The 23274-nt window shown below is 46.8% G+C and overlaps 2 protein-coding genes and 1 non-coding gene across 3 annotated transcripts; 2 read left to right on the forward strand and 1 right to left on the reverse strand.

Moving 5' to 3' along the window:
* Positions 1-4: 4 nt before the first annotated feature.
* On the reverse strand, positions 5-688 carry MRPL51 (mitochondrial ribosomal protein L51). Its single transcript, XM_068699537.1, has 2 exons — positions 416-688; positions 5-278 (listed from the first exon to the last, which is right to left on the reverse strand). The coding sequence occupies exons 1-2, from the start codon at positions 645-647 to the stop codon at positions 82-84; spliced, it is 429 nt and encodes a 142-aa protein (XP_068555638.1). The 5' UTR covers positions 648-688; the 3' UTR covers positions 5-81.
* A 74-nt stretch (positions 689-762) lies between these two features.
* Positions 763-22664, forward strand: NCAPD2 (non-SMC condensin I complex subunit D2). The gene is made up of 31 exons (XM_068699444.1): positions 763-935; positions 1764-1839; positions 1926-1984; positions 2419-2600; positions 3013-3149; positions 3467-3594; positions 3680-3803; positions 3885-4032; positions 4351-4548; positions 5097-5231; positions 5770-5854; positions 6453-6624; positions 6874-6995; positions 7925-8134; positions 9998-10172; positions 11313-11397; positions 11554-11687; positions 12757-12889; positions 14409-14493; positions 14597-14758; positions 15011-15219; positions 16207-16318; positions 16615-16738; positions 16923-17078; positions 17296-17473; positions 18471-18565; positions 19336-19416; positions 21493-21679; positions 21919-22039; positions 22167-22334; positions 22528-22664. Exons 1-31 carry the CDS (start codon positions 812-814, stop codon positions 22608-22610), a joined length of 4188 nt encoding a protein of 1395 aa, XP_068555545.1. The 5' UTR covers positions 763-811; the 3' UTR covers positions 22611-22664.
* On the forward strand, positions 2026-2344 carry LOC137850390 (small nucleolar RNA U85). Its single transcript, XR_011092532.1, has one exon. It is a non-coding gene; the product is annotated as a small nucleolar RNA U85 (small nucleolar RNA).
* Positions 22665-23274: the final 610 nt, after the last annotated feature.

Genomic DNA, 23274 nt, shown 5'->3' on the forward strand with positions numbered 1-23274 from the left:
AAACGTAGGAACAACAGTCTTTATTCAGACCGCGACGCCTCAGAAGCATGCTCGGCGAGCCAAACCCCCCTTGGCTCCTTCCTAGCGGTGCTTGCCGGTGCGGTTGAAGCGGCGGTACAAGAAGCGGATCCTCTTGCTGAGCTTGTGGTAGTCGTCCACGAACATGCGGTCGCCCACCATCCGCTTCTTGCGCAGGCACCGCTGCAGCTCGTTGCCCCGCCAGCCCCGCAGCCACTTGGGCCCCACGATCAGGTCCTTGGGGTGCATCTTGAAGCCGCCTGCCGAGAGAAAGAGGATGCGGGGTGAGACGAGGTGGGAAACCGGGTAAGGGGGGACCCCAAGGCGGCCGGCCCCGACCCGTGAGGGGGGCCCGTGAGGGGGTCCCGGTGCCCCCGGGCGGGCTGTGGGCGCTCACCCAGGATGCCCACGTTGTCGTAGACCCCGAACAAGGCCCGCTTCTCCGTCCAGCGATCCACCTGCTGCGGCTTGGGCGGCTCCCGCACGCGGAAGCTCGGCGACAGCCCGGCCAGAGGGGACGAGAGGGGCAGGGGGGGCCCCGGCCGCGCCCCCCCACCGCCGCCGCTGACCCCCCGCGAGGCCGCGGGCAGCGCCAGGGCCCGCCCCGCCGCCCTCACCAGCGCCAACATGGCGGCGTCCACGGGCGCTAACGGCCGCGCTGAGGGAAGGCGGGCGGCGATTGGGCGAGGCGCCGGGGGGCGGTCGCTCCTCCAGGCGCTGATTGGTTGAGGCGGCGCGGGGGGCGGGGCGAGTGAGGCCAGCGCGGGCCGTTCGGAGGAGGCCGGCGGCCATCATGGCGGCGCCGTGCGACTTCCAGCTGCCCCTGGTGGCCGGAGACCTGCTGCGGGGTGGCGGCGTGGGGCGCTACGTGGTGCAGGATGTGCTGTCCGGGAGGGAGCTGCCGCCCGCGGTGGCAGGTAGGGGCCTGCGCACACTCCCCCCAGTGTCCAGGCGAGGGCTTGTTGCCACTGCCGCCATGTCCCCGTCAGCTCCGCCCAAGCCCCCCTCGACCCCCCCAGCCCTCCCCTCAGGCCTCACAGCCCCCCCAATTCCCTCTCAGCTCCCCCAGTCCCCTTCCAGACCCCTTAATTCCCCCCCAGTCCCCCCAATTCCCCCTCAGACCCCCCACGTCCTCCCCTGATTCCCCCCCAGTCCCACCTCAGTCCCCCCCAGCCCCCCTCAATTCCCCCTCAGTCCCCCGCAGCCCCCCCAATTCCACCTCAGTCCTCCCCCAGTCTCCCCAAGTCCCTCCTCAGTCCCCCCCAGCCCCCCTCCAAATCCCCCTCAGTCCCCCCTAGCCCCCTCCAAGTCCTCTCCTTAGTCCCTCCTAGCCCCCCTAATTCCCCCTCAGTCCCCCTTAGCACCCCCCTAATTCACCCTCAGTCCCCCCGCAGCTCCCCAATTCACCCTCAGTCCCCCCCCAGCTCCCCAATTCACCCTCAGTCCCCCCCACTCCCCCCCAATTCCCCCTCAGCCCCCCCAGCCCTCCCCAATTCCCCCCACTCCCCTTCCAGCCCCCCCAATTCCTCCCCAGTCCTACCTCAGTCTCCTCTCAGCCCCCCCAATTCCCCCCCCAGTCCTACCTCAGTCCCCCCCACTCCCCTCCAATTCCTCCTCAGTCCCCCCTCAATTTCCCCAGTCCCACCTCAGTCCCCCCTAGCCCTCTCTAACCCCCTCCCAGTCCCCCCTCAGCCCCCTTCCAACCCCCCCATAGCCCGCCTCACGCCTCCCATCTCTCCCCACAGCTTTCCGGGCCGCTTTCCGGGCGCAGGGTGCGCTGGCTGTGCTGCAGCACTTCGACACCATGTACAGCCTGCTGCAGTGAGTATCGGGGGGCTGCCTGGGGGTGCTCCCCCTCCCCGGGGGTCTGTGCGCTGCCCTGACGCGCTGTGCTTGCCCCCCTACAGCAATTTCCAAGCCGTGGCACCTGCCCTCAGGGAGGACGCCCTGGAGCTGATGATGCAAGGTGCGTGCCTGCCAAAAGGGGGGTTTTGCCCTCATTCAGCAGCTCCATGATGATATAAAGGCTAATGTGACTTGGCCAGCTGGGTTGCGCCCTCAACCCATTCCTGTGTAGGGGTCTGTAATCTTGGTGGGCAGCGCAGAGCCGTGCGTGCTCGCTGTAAGGGCAGGCCAACAGAAAATCCCCTTCCCCACATCCCTGGAAAGGCAAATCCTGGGGGTGCATCAGCTCCGAGCGAGTGCTTCTCGCAGCTGACGGGGGGTCTACGGGAACAGGGTAGGAGAGCGCTCCCAGGTTTGGGTTGCAGGGGGCAGCCTTACAGCTGGCAAGATGTGAGCACACATCTTTGGTAATCTGATGGCTGCTCGAAGTCCCCAGCAGAGAGGATGGCTGAGGAACCTAGCCCAAAGTCCTCACCTCTTTGTGCCTCTCTCCAGTGGCGTCCCGTCATTCCAATGAGCTTCCTGCCATCTTGGGTGATTCTGGGCTGAGCCACGCGGACCTGAGCGCTCACCTGAGCGCTCTCAAGATGAACTGCTACGTGCTGACTGGCCTGTTGGAAGCCTTTGAAAAGCAAACCTCCAAGAATGGGCTGGTAGAGGTGGATCCTGGCGGAAAGGTAGGTGAGAAGACTGGGGAGAAAACAACATAGAAAATGCAGGAGCTTGCTGAAATCTGGGTCAAATGGTATAACTGCGTTTATTTAAATGTGGAGCTTGCAAGAGCAGTATTTCTGTGAAATCCTTCTTGGAAGGCAGACAAATGTGTGCCTAAACATCAGCCAGGACTCAAATGCCCAGACGTGTGTTTCACTCTTCAGCTTAAGAGTTCTCTCCTGTGCTCCAAGATGACAGCAACAGTCACTTGGTATGGGCATAAAAATGTCTTACACATCTTAATGTGTGCCCCTCGGTGCTGTAGGGTTTAACAGCTGTGTTCATTGTCAAGGGAAGCAGGATGGAGTTCTCTTTTTTTTTTTTTTTCCTGTTGTCAAGCTACTAATGTATCACATCACGTAATTTTCTTTCTAGAACAAAAAGAACCGTGCAAAGGGCTCTGAATCCTCGTGGGAAGAGGAGAGAGAGCCGCTCTTGCGTCTGTTAAACCAGTTGCTGCAGCTGGATCTCCGCCGGCTTTGGGGTGGTGTGGTGGAAGAAGATTTTGTCAAGTAAGGGAGCGCTGAGAAGGGATGGGATGGAGTGGATGTAGGTGTGGGAAGAAGGGGTTAAATGTTAAATCTGCCAGTGAGCTGGTGTTGCAGCCTTCTACAGGATGCCCCTCACTGGGAGGCTGAGGAAACCGTGAGGCATTTAGGAACCACTTCTTTTTCTCGTGTAGTATTCAGATGTTTGTTGCTCAGTTTCTGAAGGATATTGGAGAATCTCTCTGGTCTCAGGGAGAGATGTGTACCTAGCACAGTTTGCTAGGCTGACGTTGGTGCAACCTGCAGTAGTGAAGCTGATTGTCTCTTCTGTGTGGCTTTAGCTTAGTGACAGGAGTCTGCTACCGCATCCTGGAGAATCCAACTATCGGTCACCAGAAGTATCGGGCCACGCGGGATGCAGTGACACATCTGCTTGCCACAGCTTTGACTCACTATGATCACCTGTTCAGTGAGTTCCTGCTTTTTCTGCCTTCTTATGGAAGCTGTCCCCAGGTATTTTCCCTGACCTCTTTCTCCCTCCTTTCGTCCTAAAGGTGCTACTCTGAAGATCACGCAGATGCTGCAGCACTCTGAACACGTAGCCCCAGTGTTTGTTCGGGCTGTGACTGTCTGGGCTACAGAGTATGGTCTGAAAAGTATAGTGGGCGAACTTCTGAGGTGAGAAAAATACACCAAGGCTTCTTTTTCTAACCCTGGCAACTGGAGGTGCCCTTTTCCTTGTGTCATCTTTCTGTGCAGGGAAATTGGACAGAAAAATCCGCAGGATTTATCTCGTGATACTTCTGGAGTGAAGGGTTATGCCACCTTTATAACGGAACTTGCTGAACAAAACCCTGCTCTGGTGCTATCCAACATGAGTGTTCTGCTGCGTCACTTGGATGGCGAGGTACGTTTGCAAAACATTTGCATGTCTGGAGAAGTCAAGTAGTGGAAGTGTTGCTCTCAGTTTTTTTTCTTTTTGAAAACAGGACCTCTTTTACAAAGACTAAGTAGCCAAAACCTGCCCTTTGGAATAGGTCACGGCCTTTCCTAAAACATACAAAGAAAACACAAAATGTGATGTCGAGTCTCTGTCACTTTCAGAAATTCACTCAAGACCTGAGCATGGGACTTAACAGGCCTGAACTCTGGGCTGTCCTTTCCATTGGCATACCAGGTCATGCTTTCTTTTCTGTTCCTGGTCCAACAACTCCTCTCTTTGCAGAGCTACGTGATGCGAAACGCCATTCTGGCAGCTATGACAGAAGTGCTGCTGCAGGTGCTGAACGGTGACCAGCTGGAGGAAGTTGCCCGTGGTACTCGGGACCATTTCTTGAGTATGCTGCAGGCCCACATCTGTGATATCAATGGATTTGTGCGCAGTCGGGTGCTGCAGCTTTTCACCCGAATCGTTCAGGGTAAGGTAAGTGTGGTGTGGAAGTGGTATTGCCTCGGTCACCCTCCCCTCATTTGTTTTCTAAGGGAATTTCTGTCACCCTGTTCTTTGTGTGCAGAGGCTGGAGTCTAAGTGAGAAAGATATTGTCCTCCAAAGGAATTGTCTGCAATTCCTTTTCACAAGAGACCAAAGATGCTAGGGTTAAGGGAAGTGGGGAACAGAAACTGCATGCTTCTTGTTATTACTGGGACAGAATAGAGGGAAGCACATGATGCACAAAGACTTTCTGGACATTGGTATGGGAATACACAGCACTGGGAATATTAAGACTCCTCTACTCAACATGACCTCGGCAAACCTAATTTAAGTCCTTGCTTTCAACAGAAGTCATACCAGATGTATGTTATACCCTTCAGACCCAGATTTTTTTATGAATCTACAATCTGTGCCTTTCCATAGACAAGCTTTTCAGTAGAACAGCACACAGGTGTATTAATGTATCTGTGAGAAAACAACTTCTTGCAAGTCTCCAGAGCTTCTCGATAACTTTGCCTACACTCTCATTGTGCCCCAGGCCCTGCCTTTGACTCAGTTCCAGTCTGTGGTATCGCTGGCTGTTGGGCGTCTCCAAGACAGATCTGTGGTGGTAGTTAAAAATGCCATCCAGCTCCTGGCTGCGTTTTTGTCCAACAATCCCTTCTCCTGCAAGGTAATTCCTACTACTGTGCTACGTTTCTGTTGCAGGCTGAGTATCTGCAGCATGTTACAGGCAGGGCAGTGCTCTTTCTGTACCTTGTGGAAGAGACAGTATAACTTCTGTCGCTGCTAGCAGGAGCTTTCAGAGGTTTCTCTTGTTCAGGTCTCATTCTCTGGCTCTTCGCTCACTTGGTGTAATTGATAAGTATGCAGGACTGAGAGGGTTGTGGTCTTGATTGTGGAAAAACCTGCAGCAGTTTGATGTGAATTCACCGGGGGATTTCTTTCCTTAGAATCAGAAATAGTCTTTAGAACATTCTAGAACTGCAGAATTCTGCAGTTCTTTATATTCAGCTGCAGCTCTTCCTGACTTTCTGAGGCTTAAACTGGTGTTTTACAGCAGCAGCCATTCTAGGATAGCGACCTGGGTCTACTACTTCACTTTTGAAGATACGGGTGTTCTGAGGGGACTGATAACTTAAAGTAGAGAAAAGAGAATTCTAGAAAAAGAAGCTTAAGTAATGTATTTCTTGCCTTCCTGGCATCCTCAGTTAAGCTGCGCTGACTTGGCTGACCCACTCAAGAAAGAGGTGCAGAAGCTGCAAGAAATGAGGGGCCGTTGCAGAGAAACTGCAGGTAACTTCTCTTCCTCTTTGCCCTTTACAAGGTGTACCCTGTACCGTGGCCAGTAGGAGTTATTCTGTGCTTTTTTTTTTTTTTGTCATTTTAAACTTGCTCCTAGATTGCATTGGCTTTTGTCTCAGATCTTACTCATGTGAGACAGTAAGCCAGGTAACTGGAAATAAAATCAAAAAAGTTTATGTTGTAATAAAAGGACCTTATGAATGTCCTTTTAACAGGATAAGAACTTAAAAACCTCTGTGAACATCCTCCAGGACTTCCATTGTCAACCCTTCAAGGAGTCCTGGCTTCAGCCAGGAGTTAGGTCCAATATCAATTTAAACTTGATTAACCTCGTGTCTCATGCTGCCTACAAAGCAATAAATAGCAGATGATGGTTCTCTCAGCTGCCCTTCAGTGTATTCTTTTTTTTTTTTTTTTAATGCCAAATTCTTGTCTGTTCATATTCTTGCCTGGATGGGATCAACAGTGGGAATACTGTCTTGTCTGTGGGGGGAAGAAAGTGTAGGATTACTTCCAGATGAGTTTTCTTTCCCTGCTTAGGGTATCATTTATGTCTTCTCCATTCCCCATCCTCCCTGTTTCATTATAGCTCCAGCAATCACCCCAGAAGAGGAGTGGGAAGCAATGCTGCCAGAAGTTAGAGCTGCCGTAGAGCAGCTCCTACCGCTTCAGGAAGAGGAAGATGAGGTGCTGGAAGTTGAAGAAACAGCAGAGGGTGCATCAGAGCAAATCACTGGGCTTCTGAAGAAGCTGAATTACAAGTAAGAGGGCTCCGCAGTTCAAGAGAGGATTGTATTATAGGGGATATGTCAGTCTATCATTCTTTGAGCTTCAGGGGAAAGGGATGATGTCCAATAATGTTATTCTGTGGGAGGAGATTGATGAGGGTACCCAGCACAGCATGCTGTCAGGAACTGCTTTCCCAGGTGTTCAGGGCAAAGCTGGATGTTTTCCCTTGTTTTCTGTCCGAACGGGTTGCTGACATCCTGTTGGGCGATGTTGTTGTCCAGGAGTGCAGTCCACCTCACGCAGAAGGCCCTGTGCCGCTTCCAGGGGAAGGAGCCCTTTATTAGCTCCGAGGAAGAAAATGAGGAGGCAACAATCCTGGGCATTCTGAAGAGACTTTACATAGGTAACTGCAGCACACTGGTCTTTCTCTTCCCTTAGTTCAAGCTGGCGCCAGAGTTAGACCCAAACCCTCTGGAATGCCATATCCCTTCTTTTTACATGTAGCCTTCAGTTCTGCATGTATTTGGCAGCTGGATTATTGACTGTTTTATCAGTTCTGGTGGGAAATGTTCCATGTTCCTACTGGAAGTGCATTTCTAATGTTTTAAGTCATATCATATCTGCTATGGGGCGTGAAGCCGGTGTTAATCCACTCCTGCACTTCTGTCCTGTCTGAATTTGTGTGGAGTTCTGCCTCCTGAACAGGTGGTGGCACATAATGCTCACTATTGAGCAAGTATCAGATTCAAGCAAAGTCTTATTTCTCTGGGGCTCATGCTTATATTTTAAGACTTTGCATGCTTTATCTTTTGTATTTGGTTCAGAATAAGGTCTCCCTGCTAATCCCCTTGAACTCATTTCTAGTTAAAAAAAACCCTACTATCTAAATTATAATCTGAACTTTGTCAGCTCCCCAGATTTGCACAATCTTTGCTACAGAGTGAGTAGTTTTTTCCTTCTCTGTACTCTGCTCTGATTCCCTTTTAGGCCCTTGTCCATCTTCGGGGAACTGTCAAATTCAGATTAACTCCTTCATTGTTTTTACGGAGTTTGAGTAAATTGGACAATACCTGCCCTGTCTTAGCTGGTATTTCTGTGGTGCATCATGTTGTAGTACCAGAGTTTATAGCATGTTGAGATTTTGTCTTTGTAGAAGTCTGATGGCAAAGTCTGTAATTTTTTCACTTGCTTTTTGGTTTTATTTTTTGTGGAAGTCTCTTGATTGTTACAAGATGTCAATATGGGGTGGAAGGAGAAGGGTTAAAATGCCCTGAGCAGTGCCTGTTTCTCTTGTACCTTCAATACTGTTAACAAGCAAGTGTTTATGCCCAGGTAAGAACCATGAGGATTCTCCATGTGACAACAGTAGTCTTGCGATCGAAGAAGTTGCGCCCAAAGAGCAGCCTCAAGAGCAGGCTCAGACAGAGCTGGTCAAACAGGAGATGTTGGTGCAGTATCTGCAAGATGCTTACAACTTCTCAGTGAAAATCACAGAAGCCCTGAGCCTGGTCAGCAAGCTGATGTATGAAAATTCTGTCTCAGGTGTGTGAAATAGCCATGGGGCCATTTTTTTTCTCCTTTTTTACAGTTTTCTAGGTCCCTCCCCTTACTGAAGAGATGTAGGAGCGGTGGGACACCAACAAAAAGGCTGGAAGAGCTGCTGTTTACTGAGCAGATGTCACAGGCTCTGGTAGATTGGGAACAGGAAGCACTATCTAAACTAGTGTTGTGAAAGGGTTGCATTAGGATGTGAGTAGGCTTCTGAGGCATGTGTAGGATTGATTTTTTAAATATCAGGATTAAAAAAAAAAAAAGACCAAAATTAATTCATGTAGGCTTCCTCTCTCTTGTGGGAGGAGATCCTCATCTCATCTCAGCTGAGGTTCACCCAAAGCAGGCATGGCAAGTTAAGCAGGGTTCTGTTACCTGCTTGATGCTGCTTCAGGTGCTACACCGGGCAAAAGAGGGGAACTGAACAGCATGCCTCATTAACATCACCTCTCTTTAAACTTTATTCTGTAGCCAAAAGCAATCCTTGTCAGCAGGTCCTATGGCCTGGTTCTCTTCAGTTCTGTACCTTCAGTACAAAGGTGGAGTGATGAGTAGTCCCGAATAGGGTTAATTCAGCTACTAATGTTAGACTTTTTTTTTTTTTTTTAAAGTGTCATGAATCAACACTCCTGAGACAGGTGCAGGGTGCAAATCCCACCTTGCTCATCCACTTGTCCCAACCCCTCATGTATTTCTGGAGTGTGGGTGGCTCTGGACACTACAGCATCTTAGCATCATGCAGATGCTTCTGGAGCTTCACCTGTGATGAGAACTTGTATCTTAGCCATGCTAAGCATGCAGGCTTCCTTCAGCAAGGTTGGGATGTTTTTAGCTGATTGCATACACAAGCACGAACTCGAATTCAGCATCTTTACGGGTCACTTGTAGTTTAAGGGTAAGAGAGTGCCCCTCAGCTGGTATTTCAGTGCCTGTTGGTTGATTGGTTGGTTTTTATGGTTGCAGTTTTTACTAGCTTTTGTCCTGTGCTGTAGTACAAGGATGGCAAGTTAGATATCCAGACAGTATGCTGCTGTGGTGCTGAGTGGGACTAAGGGATGTGTATGTTCAGATTTAATTTTTTTTAATTAAGATTTAAGATATGAAGATGCAATTTTATTTTTCTCTGGTAAGCGTGTACCTCCTGGTGTGACTGGGGGCAGCACAAGTATAGCAGACTGTCTAGACACAAACACTTTCATGTCTGGTAGGGGTACAGCCTCTTCAGTGAGACGTTATTTTGCCCATACTGCCATAAGCTTCCACTTAACCGGAGTTCAGGCTCTATAAACTGTTCATTGTACAGATTCTCTAATCATCACTGTGGCTTTCTTGTGAATGCACTGTAACTTAACGTGTTTTTTTCTTGTCTTATGAACAGAAGACTGGGCTGTATATTTTCAGGAACTGTCAAGTTAGAATCAAATTATGTTATTCCTTATACATGGCAAATGCTTTGTACCCCATCAATACATCGGGTACCTGAGCTGTTCTGGTTACAACATTGTACTGAGACAGCTGCTTTTTATCTGCTGTGACCATAAGATCTTTTTTTTTCAAAGCTGCTGTTTCCTAGAATAGATTTTTTTTCCTGAAGTGTGGCTTCTGTGCTCATTTCCTAGGTCTATCACGTCACAGCTAGCTATAATATTGTTAACCTATGCCCAGTTCCTCCAGGACATCTGTATCTCTACTAGGGACCCTATTCTGACTTCAGCCGTCTGCAGACAGTAGCAGTGATCTTTGATGCTCCTAGGGCTAGTTGTAAGAGCAGTGTGCCTGTGAATATGTTTTAATGGCCTTTCTAATAAGGAGAAGGAAGAAACTTCACTAATGCAACTATTCTTTCCTCTGCAGTGGTTCAGGAAGCCATTGAGTTCTTTGTGACGGTCTCCCGGTTTGGTGTGCCCCAAGCACTGCTTGGAGTCCGCAGGATGCTCCCCCTCATATGGTCGAAAGAACCTGCTGTTAAGGAGGCTGTGCTGAATGCCTACAGGCAGCTCTATCTGAGCCCAAGCGGGAATTCGGAGAGGTATGGGACATCCTATTCAGAGGGCTTTTCTTTCTTTTTTTTTTTTTTCCCTCTCCATTTTCTTTCCTTTGGGGAGCTGTTGGAAACAGAATATGGACAGAAAGAGAAGTCAAAGTTGCCATGCTTCATGCTGAACTGAAATGTAAGGTTTGTGTCTACTAGTGAAGATGTTTTCTCTTTGAACTGTTACTAACACTTGTGCAGTTCCAACGTGTTTTTATATATATGGGTATCCCAGTGTTCCTCTGGGACTTACTGATGAGCTTCTGCTTTTGGTTTGTTGTAGTATTCATATGTAGGAAGTTAACACAGCAGAACTCCACATGAGACCTTACAGGAGGCAAAGTTATGAAGTCTTTTAAATGAAACTGCTATCAGGAGCTCACGCTGAACTTTCTCCTAAATTTCACTCGTACAAAGCACCACACCAGGAGGCATCTATTCAAATGATCTGAGTAGGATCATTTGATGTCAAGGGGTGTCAGCTATTGAATATGTGTCATGTCAGTTGGGTTCTTGATTGGCAACAATGAACTGACTTTTGGGCAGGTATTTCAATCCCTTATGGGATCAGCCCATAGCAGCTGGCTCCCAGTCTTGGAGACATGGGATTTCACCCTCCTTGGGCAATGTTGTAGCCCAATGTCTGTTCCTCTATTTTTTTTTTTTTAAATGATATAGTCTCTTGCCATTGGGTGGTTATAAGAGGAATAGCATACAACTTGGTGTAAACTTAGAATTTTTGTTCCCAAACCTCAGGGTTTCTGCTGACAAGTCATGCATGCTATAGACTTTGAGTCTTATTTGTTCACAGATAGTTTTGCAGTTTCTTATGCTCTAGTGAGTAGTACTGTGACTTGTGGTTAAGAGTAAACTGGGAAGTGGCTGGTGAGTGCCTCTTGTTGGGCATTTGTGCGGAGCATTGGGAAGAACAGCAGTGGACTTCGGAGCTCATGGTGTGCTTGCTGAAATTGGTCTGTGTGACTCTGAGAACTCTAGCTTGTGGAAGGGCAAGTTTTCTTGTTCCCAGAAATCAGATCTGTTATCTAATAGTTGTCCTCAGCTCTCTGCATAGGTGAGTGAGTAATCATGACAGTTGCTTTTCCTTTTTTTTTTTTTTTTTTCTTTTTCCCTTCAAAGGGCCAGGGCCCAGAACTTGGTGCATTCTTTCTCTCTCATTGTGGTGGATGCTTCACTAGGAACAATACAGTGCTTGGAAGAAATGGTGAGTATTTGCTTTGTCTGGGTTTGAATTGTATTTGTGATCTTAAATATCTGTTATGCTAAAATGGCAGTCAGTGCCATGAATGTCTTTGTTGGTCTGAAGTCCGTTCATCCTCCTCTGCCTCTCACTGCTTGTTTTATTGTACTTCTTTTCCAGATCTCAGAGTTTGTGCAGAAAGATGAAATAAAACCTGCTGTGATCCAGCTGCTTTGGGAGCGGTTCACAGAGAAGTTGCAGTGCTCGCCTCTAGAACGACGTGCAGCTGTGATGCTGCTGGGGTTGATGGCACGGTGAGCCTAGGGCCCAGTGTGATCCTGTGAGTGAGAGGACGTAGAGGGAGATGACTTCTATTGAAGAACTGCTGGTGCTGCATCAGCTGACCCTTGGTTCTGCAGCCTTTTAAAAAAAAAAAAAAAAAAGTAACCAGATCATGGGGTAGTGAAGCCTGGACTTAAAACACAATTTTGCTGGGTGCCAACAGCATGATCTGTGAATTACTATGATAGCATTACCTTCTTTGTGTTCTAAAAGTCCATCCCATCTCAGGTTTTACTATGACACAGTTCTGAAACTTCGTGTTTTGAGAAGAAACGTGTGATGCTGCCTAGAGCCTTAGCATGGTGGAAAAACATTCTGCTTCCTTCTGTGGTCAAAAAGAGTGTAATTGCACTATAATTTATTTTGTCTGAATAATTTATAATTTCAATTCCTCCATTTCCCAGCCTAGTAATCCTTGGGCATTTAGCTTACCTGCTAGTTTCTCTTTCTTCCTACTTCAGTTGTTCATCAGTCAGAAGTAGACCTTTGTGACATTCTTTGTAAAGGTCTTGGCTCTAGTGTAAGAGTGAACAGGCACTTCTACAATTTGAGTATGATATATTCCTCCCAAGGTATTTCTACCACCCCATTCCATGTTCTTGCAGCACAATTGTAAACGTAAATTCAAAATTAAGATACTTTTAAAATCATGGAATTTCTACAAAAACGTAGATTTCTGGGGTATCCCGTGAGGGGATATCTGGGCCACTGTGTTTCTGGACCATGGGTATGTTTGTGGAGTAAGAACAATACTTCTTTCTTCAGAAATCTGTTAAAGGGGGGTGATTTTTAGCTTTTGTTCTAACCCATTAGGATTATTATTTCTTTAAGATTCCTCTTTAAATACGTTAAATTTTGTTCTTACCCTTTTCACCCTGTAAATTGTGCATTCTAAAGCACGGACCTAGTGTCACAGGTAGGAAGGGGAGGTGGGTTAAGGATTTTTTTTTTTTGTCCCCATAAGGTACAAGGAGCATTTCTCTTGTCTGTGTATGTTTACTGTAAACTTTAATCAGTACTCCTGTGTCTTCTATTCCGCAGAGGGAAGCCAGAGATCGTAGGTAGCAACTTGGATGTTTTGGTGACAGTAGGGTTGTCTGAGAAAGCATGTGAAGACTATTGCTTGGCACAGGAAGTATGCAATACGATCTCCAAACTTGCCAGTAACCCTAAGGTAAGACTTCCAGTTTGCCCATGAGGTCACAGTAATAGTGGTTTTAAAAAGTGGGAAGTAGCTTATATTGAGAAGAGAAATAAGAAAAAATGTTACTAGCTAGGGAGGGGGGTATTTTTTGTGTGTTGAAATAAGGTAGGTTGAGACCATTCAGCAGCGCTGTCAGGAAAGCTTACCACACATCAGTGAACACGCAGTAACAATTTTCATTAGGCAACAGGTTGAATTCAAAGTAGCAGAGAGTCCAGTACACAAGAAAATCTGTTTCTCTTCGACTTCTCTTAGTCAGACTCCCAGTTCTAAGCTGACTTGTGTCTCCTTGGTCCTGGAGTCCTTTCATCTACTGGTATTTTCTGCTGCTGTTGCCTTTACCCTCCCTATTAATTGGTATTTGGGAGTGGCAGCTGTACAGCTGAGCATAAGACAAAAGATTTTCAAACTTGTTCGTGTTGTAACTGGTAACCTATCACATGGCTTCTCTGTCGAAGAACACTTTATGCCTTTTCCACCCCAACTGTATTAATAAATAAAAGCTTTTTTCTTTTTTGACTCAAATATTTAGGGCATTTCAATTCAGGAGTTCCAGTATAAAAGCAGCCCTCCTCCATACAACACAATCATTCTGTTTTGAGAATGGTGATGCTAATGCAGGAATTACCTTCATGAATTAATGGGCATTACAGCGCTTGTAAATGTTCTGAAGATAGTTGTAATTTAATTTTAGGTTGACTTAACTCTGCAGTTAAGTTAGTATATGAGAAGGGACTGATACTTGACTAATTGTTGTAGCTCTTCTGCCCCAAACCAGAGATTTAGTATGGAGAGTAGGATTATAATAAATTGAGAATCTTTGTTTCCAGCTAGTGAAAGCTGTTAAAACCTCAAGCAGTAGCTTCTTTTCATCAAGGCTATCTGATCAAGATATACACAGATGTGCTGGGATATCCAAGGCATTGTCAGTTTTGTTTTAGTTCTCTGGGTTATATTAGCCTGGGAATAAGATGTAGTGGGAGTGATACAGAGCGTTCTAATCACTGCAAGTGCGAGGTAATGTTGAATCCAGAGCTGTCTTCCACTATTTCTAGTGATGACATTTTACTTTTAAACAAAACCTTGTGGTGCTGGAGTACCATACCCGTAGCCAGGGGCATCTTGTTGATTTACCTTTGCTAATTCTGAAGATGCTCTGAAGGTTTCCATCTTCTTCATTATGGCGAATGAAGGAGCAAAGTAACATCAAATCTAAAGAGTCATTTTGAGATTTCAAGAGTTATTCTGATTTAAAGTGAAGTAGTGGAACTGTCTGGTTTGGGGTCATCCTCTGGCCAAACTGAATCTGCGCAGTGTCTTCGAAAGTGACAGAAATATCCCTGCGGTGTGTTTAGTTGCAGAGCTGTGCTGCCTGTCACTGCCACAGGCATAGCAGGCTTTTGATTGGGATTGTGCACACAGCAAGATGAAGTGCTAGGGAGGGCACGGGGGAGTTCTGTTGTGTGGTTAAGATCTGTTTTCTCCGCAGCCAGCACTGGAGAGGAACAAAGGCCCTTTTCGACTGCCCCAGGATCACATGCTCTTTGGGTACCTGACTGAGGCTGTGAGTAAAGGTGAGCTCAGGACAGCAGGAGGTTTGGAGGAGGTGGAGTTGGGCTGTGAGACAGCCTGTGCTGTTGCTGTTACGCGTGGTACATGGCTCCGTTTTCTCATCAGGCTTTGTCCAGCCAAGTGGTGACTGGATCCCTTTCATGGAGGCAGCAATAACACTTATCTACCAGCTAGCAGAAGGGGCAGACGAGATCAGTGCTCGCATCCTGCAGGTGTGCAGCCAGAAAGTTCTGGACAAGCTGCAGGAGGCTGATGGGCAGAAAGCTGGTAAGGAAAAAGCTGGTGAAGAAAACCTGTACCTGTGGTTTCTAGTGCTGTGATTGGGGTGGTTTGGAACAACTGCAGGAGGAGAACAGAGTTGAGGAGCTAGTGGAGATGTTGGCATGGAAGGACATGGGTGTTGTGAAGGGGTCTGTGGAGAGTGAAGATGGGTTATGCAGTTAATGAGATTTGGCGGTAACTGGTGGGGGGGGGTGAAGTCCAAATTAATACTGAACTGCAATCATTTTTCTCCACTAGATCAAGAGGCTTCTCCCAGCAGAGTCTCTGGTGCTAGCAGTCTCCCTACGTTCCTGCTGTTGCATCTGGTGTCCCTTGTGGGCCAGGTGGCACTGCAGCAGGTAGCTTATTTGGAGGTGTCCGTGAGCGCAGAGCTGCGCAGACGCCGCATCCTCAAGGAGGAGCAGAAGACCAAGAAATTTGACAGCAGCACAAGTCAGAGGTCTCGGGTGAGAACTGAGTTGTGAGGTGTTGTAAGTAAAACTCCAACTGCTCTTGGGTTTGGAACAGGCGGCAGGGAAGAAGCGAAGGGTGTTATCCTAACCAGGTTTATCTTCCTGCTTGCGGAAAGTTTCCTCTCCGCCCATCACCTCTTTTCTTAGCATTGCAATCTTTTTGCAATTGCTGTTGGTGTTGAATGCCCATTTGTGCCCTGAGTTTCACAAAAGGCCTTCCAGAACCTTGATCCATAGAGTTCAAGGACCTACAGTCTCTCAGGGAATGATGATGAAAGTATTTCCCAGTAGCCTTCTTACTGGGATCTGTGTGATAGAAATACGGTCTGCCTCAGTGTTTCCTGGAGCCCAGCAAGGTTGATTTCTTTTCTCCTTCCTATTCTTGCTCGAGGAAAAGTCTCATGTACTTAAGCTTCCAGTCTTTATTAGATGCATACACTGCTGTGTTCAGAGAAACTTGTACTTCATTTTCTCATCCACCCTGCTTATCAGTAACTTCCCACACGGGGGGAGGTTACTATGAGATTTTCTCAGAAGTAGCAGTTGGATGCAGATTTGGTCCTGCAGATTTGTGTTGGTTTTTTTTCCTTGCCATAAGGTTTCTGTAATCTTGCTCACAAGGCCACCAGTTCAAAGGCTGCTTTGATCTTCTTTCTTGCTTTTAGGATTTGTGTGTCCCTTGAATTGTGTTGGACTCGGGCACTGCTGCCAGGTGTGTCTTATTTCTGTCTCAGCTTGTTAGCTTCAGTAACTTAGACTTTCTTTGGTACTTGGTGGCATTTGGACTAGCAAATCCTGGATACCCTTCACAGCTTCATTTAATTCTTAGGAAAAAGGGGTTATAAAACTCTCTGTCAGTCTGTTCTTCCAAACTGTGGTCATGCTGCTGGTGACTTGCACCTCTTCTCTAAGAGAGAAGTATTTCACGAAGGAAAGGATTATTGTTGCCCATCATCTTTTGCAATTGTCCTTTCTGCACAGAGCACAGGAAATGAGACCACTATGGAAGAGGAACTGGGCCTGGTGGGAGCTTCTGCTGATGACACTGAGGCTGAGCTCATCCACAGTATTTGTGAGACAGAACTTCTAGATGGTAAGTGTGGCTCTGCTAAAGAGCACAGGTTCTGTCTGCAGTGAGAGAAGAAGTACACTGGGTAGCACATCTAGAAGGAGGGGGGCTGTTTCTTTCATAAATACTGCCATTTTTCTTCAGTATCAGTTTCTCTGTGCACTTTTTCTTTGTTCTGCCTCTCTGGAGTTGTTATTTTTGGTGGCAGTTAGTATAGTCAGTATAGTCCCCAGAAATTCTGGGATAAATTGAGTAATTGTTCTTCAAGAGTACTGCTCAAATACTGCTCACGTACCTGCTGCCTTCATTCCCCACTCTAGAAAAGCACCTGTTTTCCGCCTTTGTTCCACTGGTGCTCAAGATCTGCAATAACCCTGGGCTCTACAGCGATCCAGCACTTAGAGCTGCTGCAGCCCTGACTCTTGGCAAACTCTGCATGATCAGGTAATGCCAATATCCTCTTCTAAACCTCCCTGGTACTAAAGCACAAGAAATGTTGCAACTCCTTTGCATTGGAGAGGAGGGAAAAACAAAGAGCTTTCATACATATGTTGTTGTTTTGGTCCCACTAGTATCAGAGGCTGGGTTTTGGTGTCCATGCCTTCTTTTCTTTACCCTGTCCCACCAGCTCTGAGTTCTGTGACTCCCACTTGCGCTTGCTGTTCACTATGATGGAGAAGTCCAGCCTGCCTGACGTGAGATCCAACCTCATTATTGCAGCAGGAGATCTGGCCATCCGTTTCCCCAACCTGGTGGAGCCGTGGACACCACATCTCTATGCCAGGTAACGCTGTGCTTATTGCTGGCAGCGGGCAGGTGATGAGAGCTCTGGGGAAGGGTGGCGCTGGGCCTCTGGGAGGTGAGACTGATGCAGGAAAACAAATTTAAAAGTATCAGTGCAGGGAGACAACAGAGAACCGGCTTGTGGGGTAGGCTGTCAGAGGTATTGGTGGCTTAGAGAGGCTCGGCTGCCTTCTGCAATAACTGCGTGCTTCTGTCAGGTTGCGGGACCCCTGTAAGAGCGTGAGGCAGACGGCCGGAGTGGTGATGACACACCTCATCCTCAAAGACATGGTGAAGGTGAAAGGCCAAGTGAGTGAAATGGCGACTCTGCTTATAGACCCGGAAGAGGCAATCGCGGGAGTGGCTCAGAACTTTTTCAGTGAACTCTCCAACAAGGCAAGTGGATGATCAGGAACCTCAGCTCACCAGAGTGGAGGGGGGCTGCTGAAGGCTGGGTTAATGATGAAAGAGTCCGTATGAAGGTGTGTCAGGGGTGTAGAGATTGTCTCTCTTCTGTGTTGACTGAGTGTTGGTAGATAAAGGGAATTTTGCTAAATGAGTTTTGGTTTAACCCTAATGTTGTTGAATTTGACCTCATCCATTCATAATGGAAACCAGGCTCCAAAGCAGAGCTTTTTGTCTACTCACTTTCGTCTGTGTGCCCAGTTCAAGTTTGGGAACAGATTTCTCTGCAGTTTACCCTTCAATCTTGTAAAAGTTCCCTGACTTTAGGACTCAGTCAGTGCATCATCTCTGACATTGGCTTTGTGACTTTGAGATGCTTAAATTGAGGCAGTTACAGTCCAAGCAGGTTAAGAACTGCAGCAGTGTTACCCTCTGTATACTGATTATTTGACATGAAGTCTGCAGCAGGCCCTTCAGAGTTTCAGATTTACTGCCTGAGAGGCTGCAGTGATGCTAAAACTTTACTAGTAGTCTTGGTTTGCTCTTTTAAAAGCTAAGCAAGCCACCTGACCACACTGGTTTCCTACCTCTGAAATGGCTTTGACTCAATGGCTTTGACCAAGCCACGTAAAAGCAGTAGGAAAGGGAATCTGCACTGGGTCCTTTCAGGCGAGGTGGGAGGCAGTTCTTGAAGCTGTTTGCTTCCTTTATCAGAACACTTTTGTGCTGGGATGTGACCAGGTTAGAAAAGAAAGAAACTGCATCCAGCTCTGCCAAAGAGCTGAGCTGTTGCAAATCAAGAGTTGGAGTTGTAAGCTCCTTAGCTTTAGCAAAGTAGCCCTGGCTACGTTTGGCTGGCTGTGTACAGCTCGTTTTGTGAAACTGATGCTTTCAGTCAGTACTTTGGATTGGGGAGCTGCTTATTTGTCTTGTCTCAAGCTGTCTTTCATAATTCTGTGTCTCATGTAGAACCTTGTGTCCTGCACAGGGTAACGCCATCTATAACCTGCTTCCAGACATGATCAGTCGCCTCTCAGATCCTGAATGTGGCGTAGATGAAGAATCCTTCCGCACTATTATGAAGTATGTGAAATATGGGATGAGAGCTAATGAAATCTGTTTTGACTGTGACTACATTTATGCAAAAGGGGTGCCGTGTCTAGGGAAGAGAAACTACAGTGACATAACAAAATGCCTTTTCACTTGTGCTCCCCAGTCTGACTGTTCATAGCCTGCATCTGAAAGTCAGGCTGAGGAAAATTGGTTCTAAAGGCACATAGTTGGGGAGATGGAAAGATTCCACATTACCCAGAGAGGTTGTGGAGTCTCCTTCTCTGGAGATATTCAATACCAACCTAGATGCCATCCTGTACAATGTGCTCTAGGTGACCCTGCTTGGTAAGGGGGTTGGACTAGATGATCAGAGGTCCCTTCCACCCTCATCTATTCTGTGATTCTGTGAAAGGAGCTGCTCGGAAGTAGACACTGCAGCTTTTTCAGCATCCCTCCTACCTCACACAGATGTAAGCACTTCTCACTCCAGACCTGCAAGAGTCTCTGTTTTAGCTGATTTCTTAGTTTCATCGTAGGCAGACGTTCTCAGACAAACATGCTGTTTTAATTATGTCATAGCAGCTGTCCCACAACAGTGACTGTGATTACTACATAAGCCATCAGCATATAACACGTTTTCTCCTGAACAGAGTCTGAGGCATGCAGGGCTCTCTAGTCTTCATGTCTGAAGGACCACCCAGCTGATCACTGGGTAGAAGAGCTGCAAGCATGCAACTGTGTAGGCAAAAACAGGGTTTCCTCTCTGGGCTTTCAGCTTTGCTATTTTTTTTCCTTTACAGACATCTCTTCTCCTATATTACAAAAGACAAACAGACAGAGAGCTTGGTGGAGAAACTTTGTCAGCGATTCCGGACTGCCAGGTGGGTTTAAATCCTAAATTTCTTGACAAGTAAGTCTGTCTGTTTCTTAAGAATTGTTAGAAGAAAACAGCTTCTATACAGTGGGGGTGACAGGCTCCCATCATATTCTTCATGTCACAAACACTAAGATATAACGAATAGAGAATAAACAGAATAAACAACAGAGAAAAATAGAGAATAAAAGAATAAACAACACCTCTAATTCAGGTGTTGTTTTCTTTCCTCTTTTCCCCATCTTCCTCTTAAAACCACCTGAATAAGAACAGAAGGTCAAAGTTGTGTAGATTTATTACATTGTGATTGGACCCTCTCCCCTCATCTTGGGGGAAAAGTTTTGTGACAGTTTAGATCTGCGTTATTTACAAGTAGGCAAGGAGAATACCCCAAGTGTGGCTTTTATGCACCTTTGTCCTTCTTCAGAGGCATCTCAACTAAGAAATTAACCTGTTCGACTGAGGAGTTGAAATCTCTGTATTAGTCCTGCCTGGGTTGAGAGGCCTGTCCTTGTTCTGTGTGGATGAGCCGTTCAGTTCTAACTATGCCTAGGGCTCTGTTTTGTTGTTTGAGTGCTTGTGCTGCAAGATGTTTATTGCTTTGCTGCTCTTGCTCTGTCACACAGATGTGTGGGCCTTGCTCATGGTGCTGATTACAGAGCATATAGTACAGGGCCCATCCTATGAACCTGGAGTATCTTTTTGCTTCCCGTTTGTTTGATTGTTTTGTTTTTTTCATTGCTCCTTTCTCCCTGTTCCCAAAGAGGTAAATTCACTGACATAAATGTACACTTCTTTTTTTCTCAAAGAGAAAAAGCAAAAGTTCATCTGCCTCTTTGCTGTATATTTTCACTGTTATCTTTACCTGCCACTGGATTTGGCATACCTAGCTTTCCTCTGTTCCGATGGTTTTCCTTCTTTGTAGCTGTGACTTTGCCCTTGAGGTTTAAAGCTGTGTCTGCTTATCTTGGCCGTTTGTACACAGTGCCTGGGCATGTGACCTGCTCAGCTGCCTCAGGGAGTAGCATATTTCCCAGAAATAGTTGGATTTCGTTTCCTGAGCTGGAATGGAGAGTGGACTCTCCAAAATTTCCTCCCAGGAAGACTGGTGAGCTCTTCAGACCACGCTTGTAAAGATCTTTCTGGGTGTAAGACACATGTAGCCTTTGTTAATCTGTCCTAATATTGCCGTACCACGAAGATGATCAGCTCAGTGCACACCAGAGGTAATATTAGAGCAAGATTCTCATTCAAGGCTAAACAGGAGACTACCAGAGAAGACTTTGCAGCCACCATCCTTAGGATTTCTGGAGTACTAAACAGCAGTGTGCCGAGTATTGTTGAGATGTTAAATGGAAGCACCTGGATGCTGCAGCTTTATTCTCTGTCTGCGTTTGGACAGTGCGTTCTCAGTGTTTATGCAAGCCCTCTGCTTTGTACGCATGAATAAGAGGGGGTTCGACCTCGTGTTTCTTCCTCCCATTCTGGCACAGTGAGCTATATTAAAGATATTAGTTTAGATCCATTTTTTATAGTAACTTTCACTGGAATCTGGACCTTGTTGTCCTTTGACACAGCAGATACTGCTTGTTCACTTTCTATATTAATGAAAATAGCCATCTTTATGCCTGTTAACTGGCCAGGTAGGACAGAATTTCAAATACTGCTTCTGCTTGAGACAGTCTCAAACATGAAAAAATGAGCAACCATTTTTTTCTTTGTTTTTTAGTTGAAATAAGGCCCTTCAAGAAGAGTTCTCACCTCACTGAGTGTTTTTCCTACTAGCCAACACTAACTTCTGACACCTTCTAAACAAACGACTGTGTTCTTTAACAGTGAAGCCTTCGTGTTTGTGACAGGCACTAAATCAGTGTCCCTGGGATACAGTGGTTGTTGTGAAGTGCTTGGTGTGGCAGGGCACTCTGGAACAGATCTGTAACAAAACAGCATAAATCTCATGTACTAAAGGGGAGGAACATCAGCAGGAAAATGCCTTATCCCCATGTGCCATAGTTCTAGGTAGGATGTCTTCATCTTTGCACAGCCCTTTTCGTATGAGCTAAGGGCAATATCTCCTTCCCAGGAATGAGCGTCAATATCGGGATCTGTCCCACTGCCTTACTCTGCTTCCCGTCTCAGAACGGGGCCTTCACAAGCTGCAGGACAACTTTGACTGCTTTGCAGACAAGCTACAAGACCCAGCTGTCTACAGTTGTTTCCAAGCAGTGCTGGTTCGATTCCGCAGAGTACCCAGCAAGCCTGAGAATAAAGTAAGGATGGTGGGAAGTGTCCAGGCGAGGAAAACTGCTTTTTACACATAATGATTGGAAAGATGTGCTGTTCTCTGTGTTAAACAGGCTATTCCTTGGTCTCAACAATTTCTCAGAGATCATGATGGAAATTCTGGGGTAGGAAGTGTGTGCTATGGATGTAATGCTTCTCTCTGTTTCTTCCCTACTCTGTTTGTGTGGTTTTGTGTTTTTGTTTTCCCCTGTTACATCTATCCCAGGCTCTGGCTGAAGAGCTGGAGCAGAGGCTGTCTGCCTGCCATAACCGAGGACTGGATTCGGCAGAGACGTGCCAGGAAGGCAGTAAAACTCCGATGCCAGCCAAGCGAAGGCCAACAGCAGGTATCTTCCTTTTGCGAGACCGCAGTCTTCCTCCCTCATCCTGAAGTACAGCAGAGACACCTAGAGACTTTTCCTCACCCTTTCCTTTTTTTTTTTTTCTTTTTTTTTTTTTTTTTTTTTTTTTCAGCAAGCTCACGCCGCCAGCCCCTGAGCACAGCCAACAGGGATGATGATAAAGCTTTTGTCACCCCCCAGCCTCGCACGTTGCGGAACCCGAAACGTGCCCAGAAGAGCCGTCCACGCAAAAAACCTATCATCACCTTCTCCAGTGATGAGGAGAACAGCTCTGAGGATGGTAAGTCATTGGACAGGTATGTCTAAAGGTAAAAGTGGAGACCTGGAGATAGGCTGTAGACGTGGCACCTCAAGAACTTTCCTCTGGGAGGAGCAGAGGGTGTGCAGGGATTCAGAGCACTGCGTGGGCTGGTGGTAGATTTCTCTGTTCGAGGTAGGGGAGTGCTGGTTATTGACACGCTTTACTCTCTTAGAGTTTTCAGCAGAATTAACAGAGGAAGAAACCCCCACCAAAACAACTCCCATCACCAGGTCTTCAGCCCGACGGCTACGCTGAGGCAACGATCTGCCCCTGTCTGTAAGCTAAAAATAAAGTTCCTTTTATACAACAGTTGTCTGCTCTTGCCTGAACTACCCAATAAACTTGTAGTGCTTTTAACAAAGAGAAAAGGGAACTTAGGCAGCAGCCTGAGAAGACCAAACCTGTCTTCAGATATCCCCACAAAGAAAGGCAGTGATAAGCATGACTCCTGTTTTGACTGTTTGCGCTGGCTTTGCTGGTGGAAGTTGCCCTGATTTAAAAAAAAAAAAAAAAAAAAAAACAAACACAAAAAATGGGAGAAAGGGCAGGCATACTAATGCCTGAATAAAAAATGCTCATTTCTTGCATCTTGTATGTGATTTTAAGTAAATTTTCAGATTCTCTGTAAACAGGACCACTGCTGTTGCTGGGTTCATGCTATTTTATGTTTGATTTTGTTCTGTAGAGCCCACTATGGCTTTGAGGGGAATGCTACCCTCGTCTTTTTCTTGTACAAAGCTCAAAGAGATCTCACAGAAGAGGTGAGGGATGGTGGGGGGGGAAGAGAAAAAGGTGGGGGAGAACACAGGCTCATTTAGACTGTCTAGAGTGTTTTAGTAGAGAACATATAAGGACACAAATCAAAAAGTTTAAAAATGTATACATATATGCAGAATTATGGTTATGTTTCAAATAAGAC

The sequence above is a fragment of the Anas acuta genome, chromosome 1 (genome assembly GCF_963932015.1).
Source record: "Anas acuta chromosome 1, bAnaAcu1.1, whole genome shotgun sequence".
NCBI classification, from domain to species: domain Eukaryota; kingdom Metazoa; phylum Chordata; class Aves; order Anseriformes; family Anatidae; genus Anas; species Anas acuta.

What these genes read in the sequence shown, in the direction of transcription:
- MRPL51 (XM_068699537.1), bottom strand. Translation starts at nt 647, where the DNA reads ATGTTGGCGCTGGTGAGGGCGGCGGGGCGGGCCCTGGCGCTGCCCGCG. An exon ending in CGACAACGTGGGCATCCTGG is followed by an intron (nt 279 to 415) that starts GTGAGCGCCCAC and finishes TTCTCTCGGCAG; the next exon opens with GCGGCTTCAAGATGCACCCC.
- NCAPD2 (XM_068699444.1), top strand. Translation starts at nt 812, where the DNA reads ATGGCGGCGCCGTGCGACTTCCAGCTGCCCCTGGTGGCCGGAGACCTG. An exon ending in TACAGTGCTTGGAAGAAATG is followed by an intron (nt 11,398 to 11,553) that starts GTGAGTATTTGC and finishes CTTCTTTTCCAG; the next exon opens with ATCTCAGAGTTTGTGCAGAA. An exon ending in CAAGCGAAGGCCAACAGCAG is followed by an intron (nt 22,040 to 22,166) that starts GTATCTTCCTTT and finishes TTTTTTTTTCAG; the next exon opens with CAAGCTCACGCCGCCAGCCC.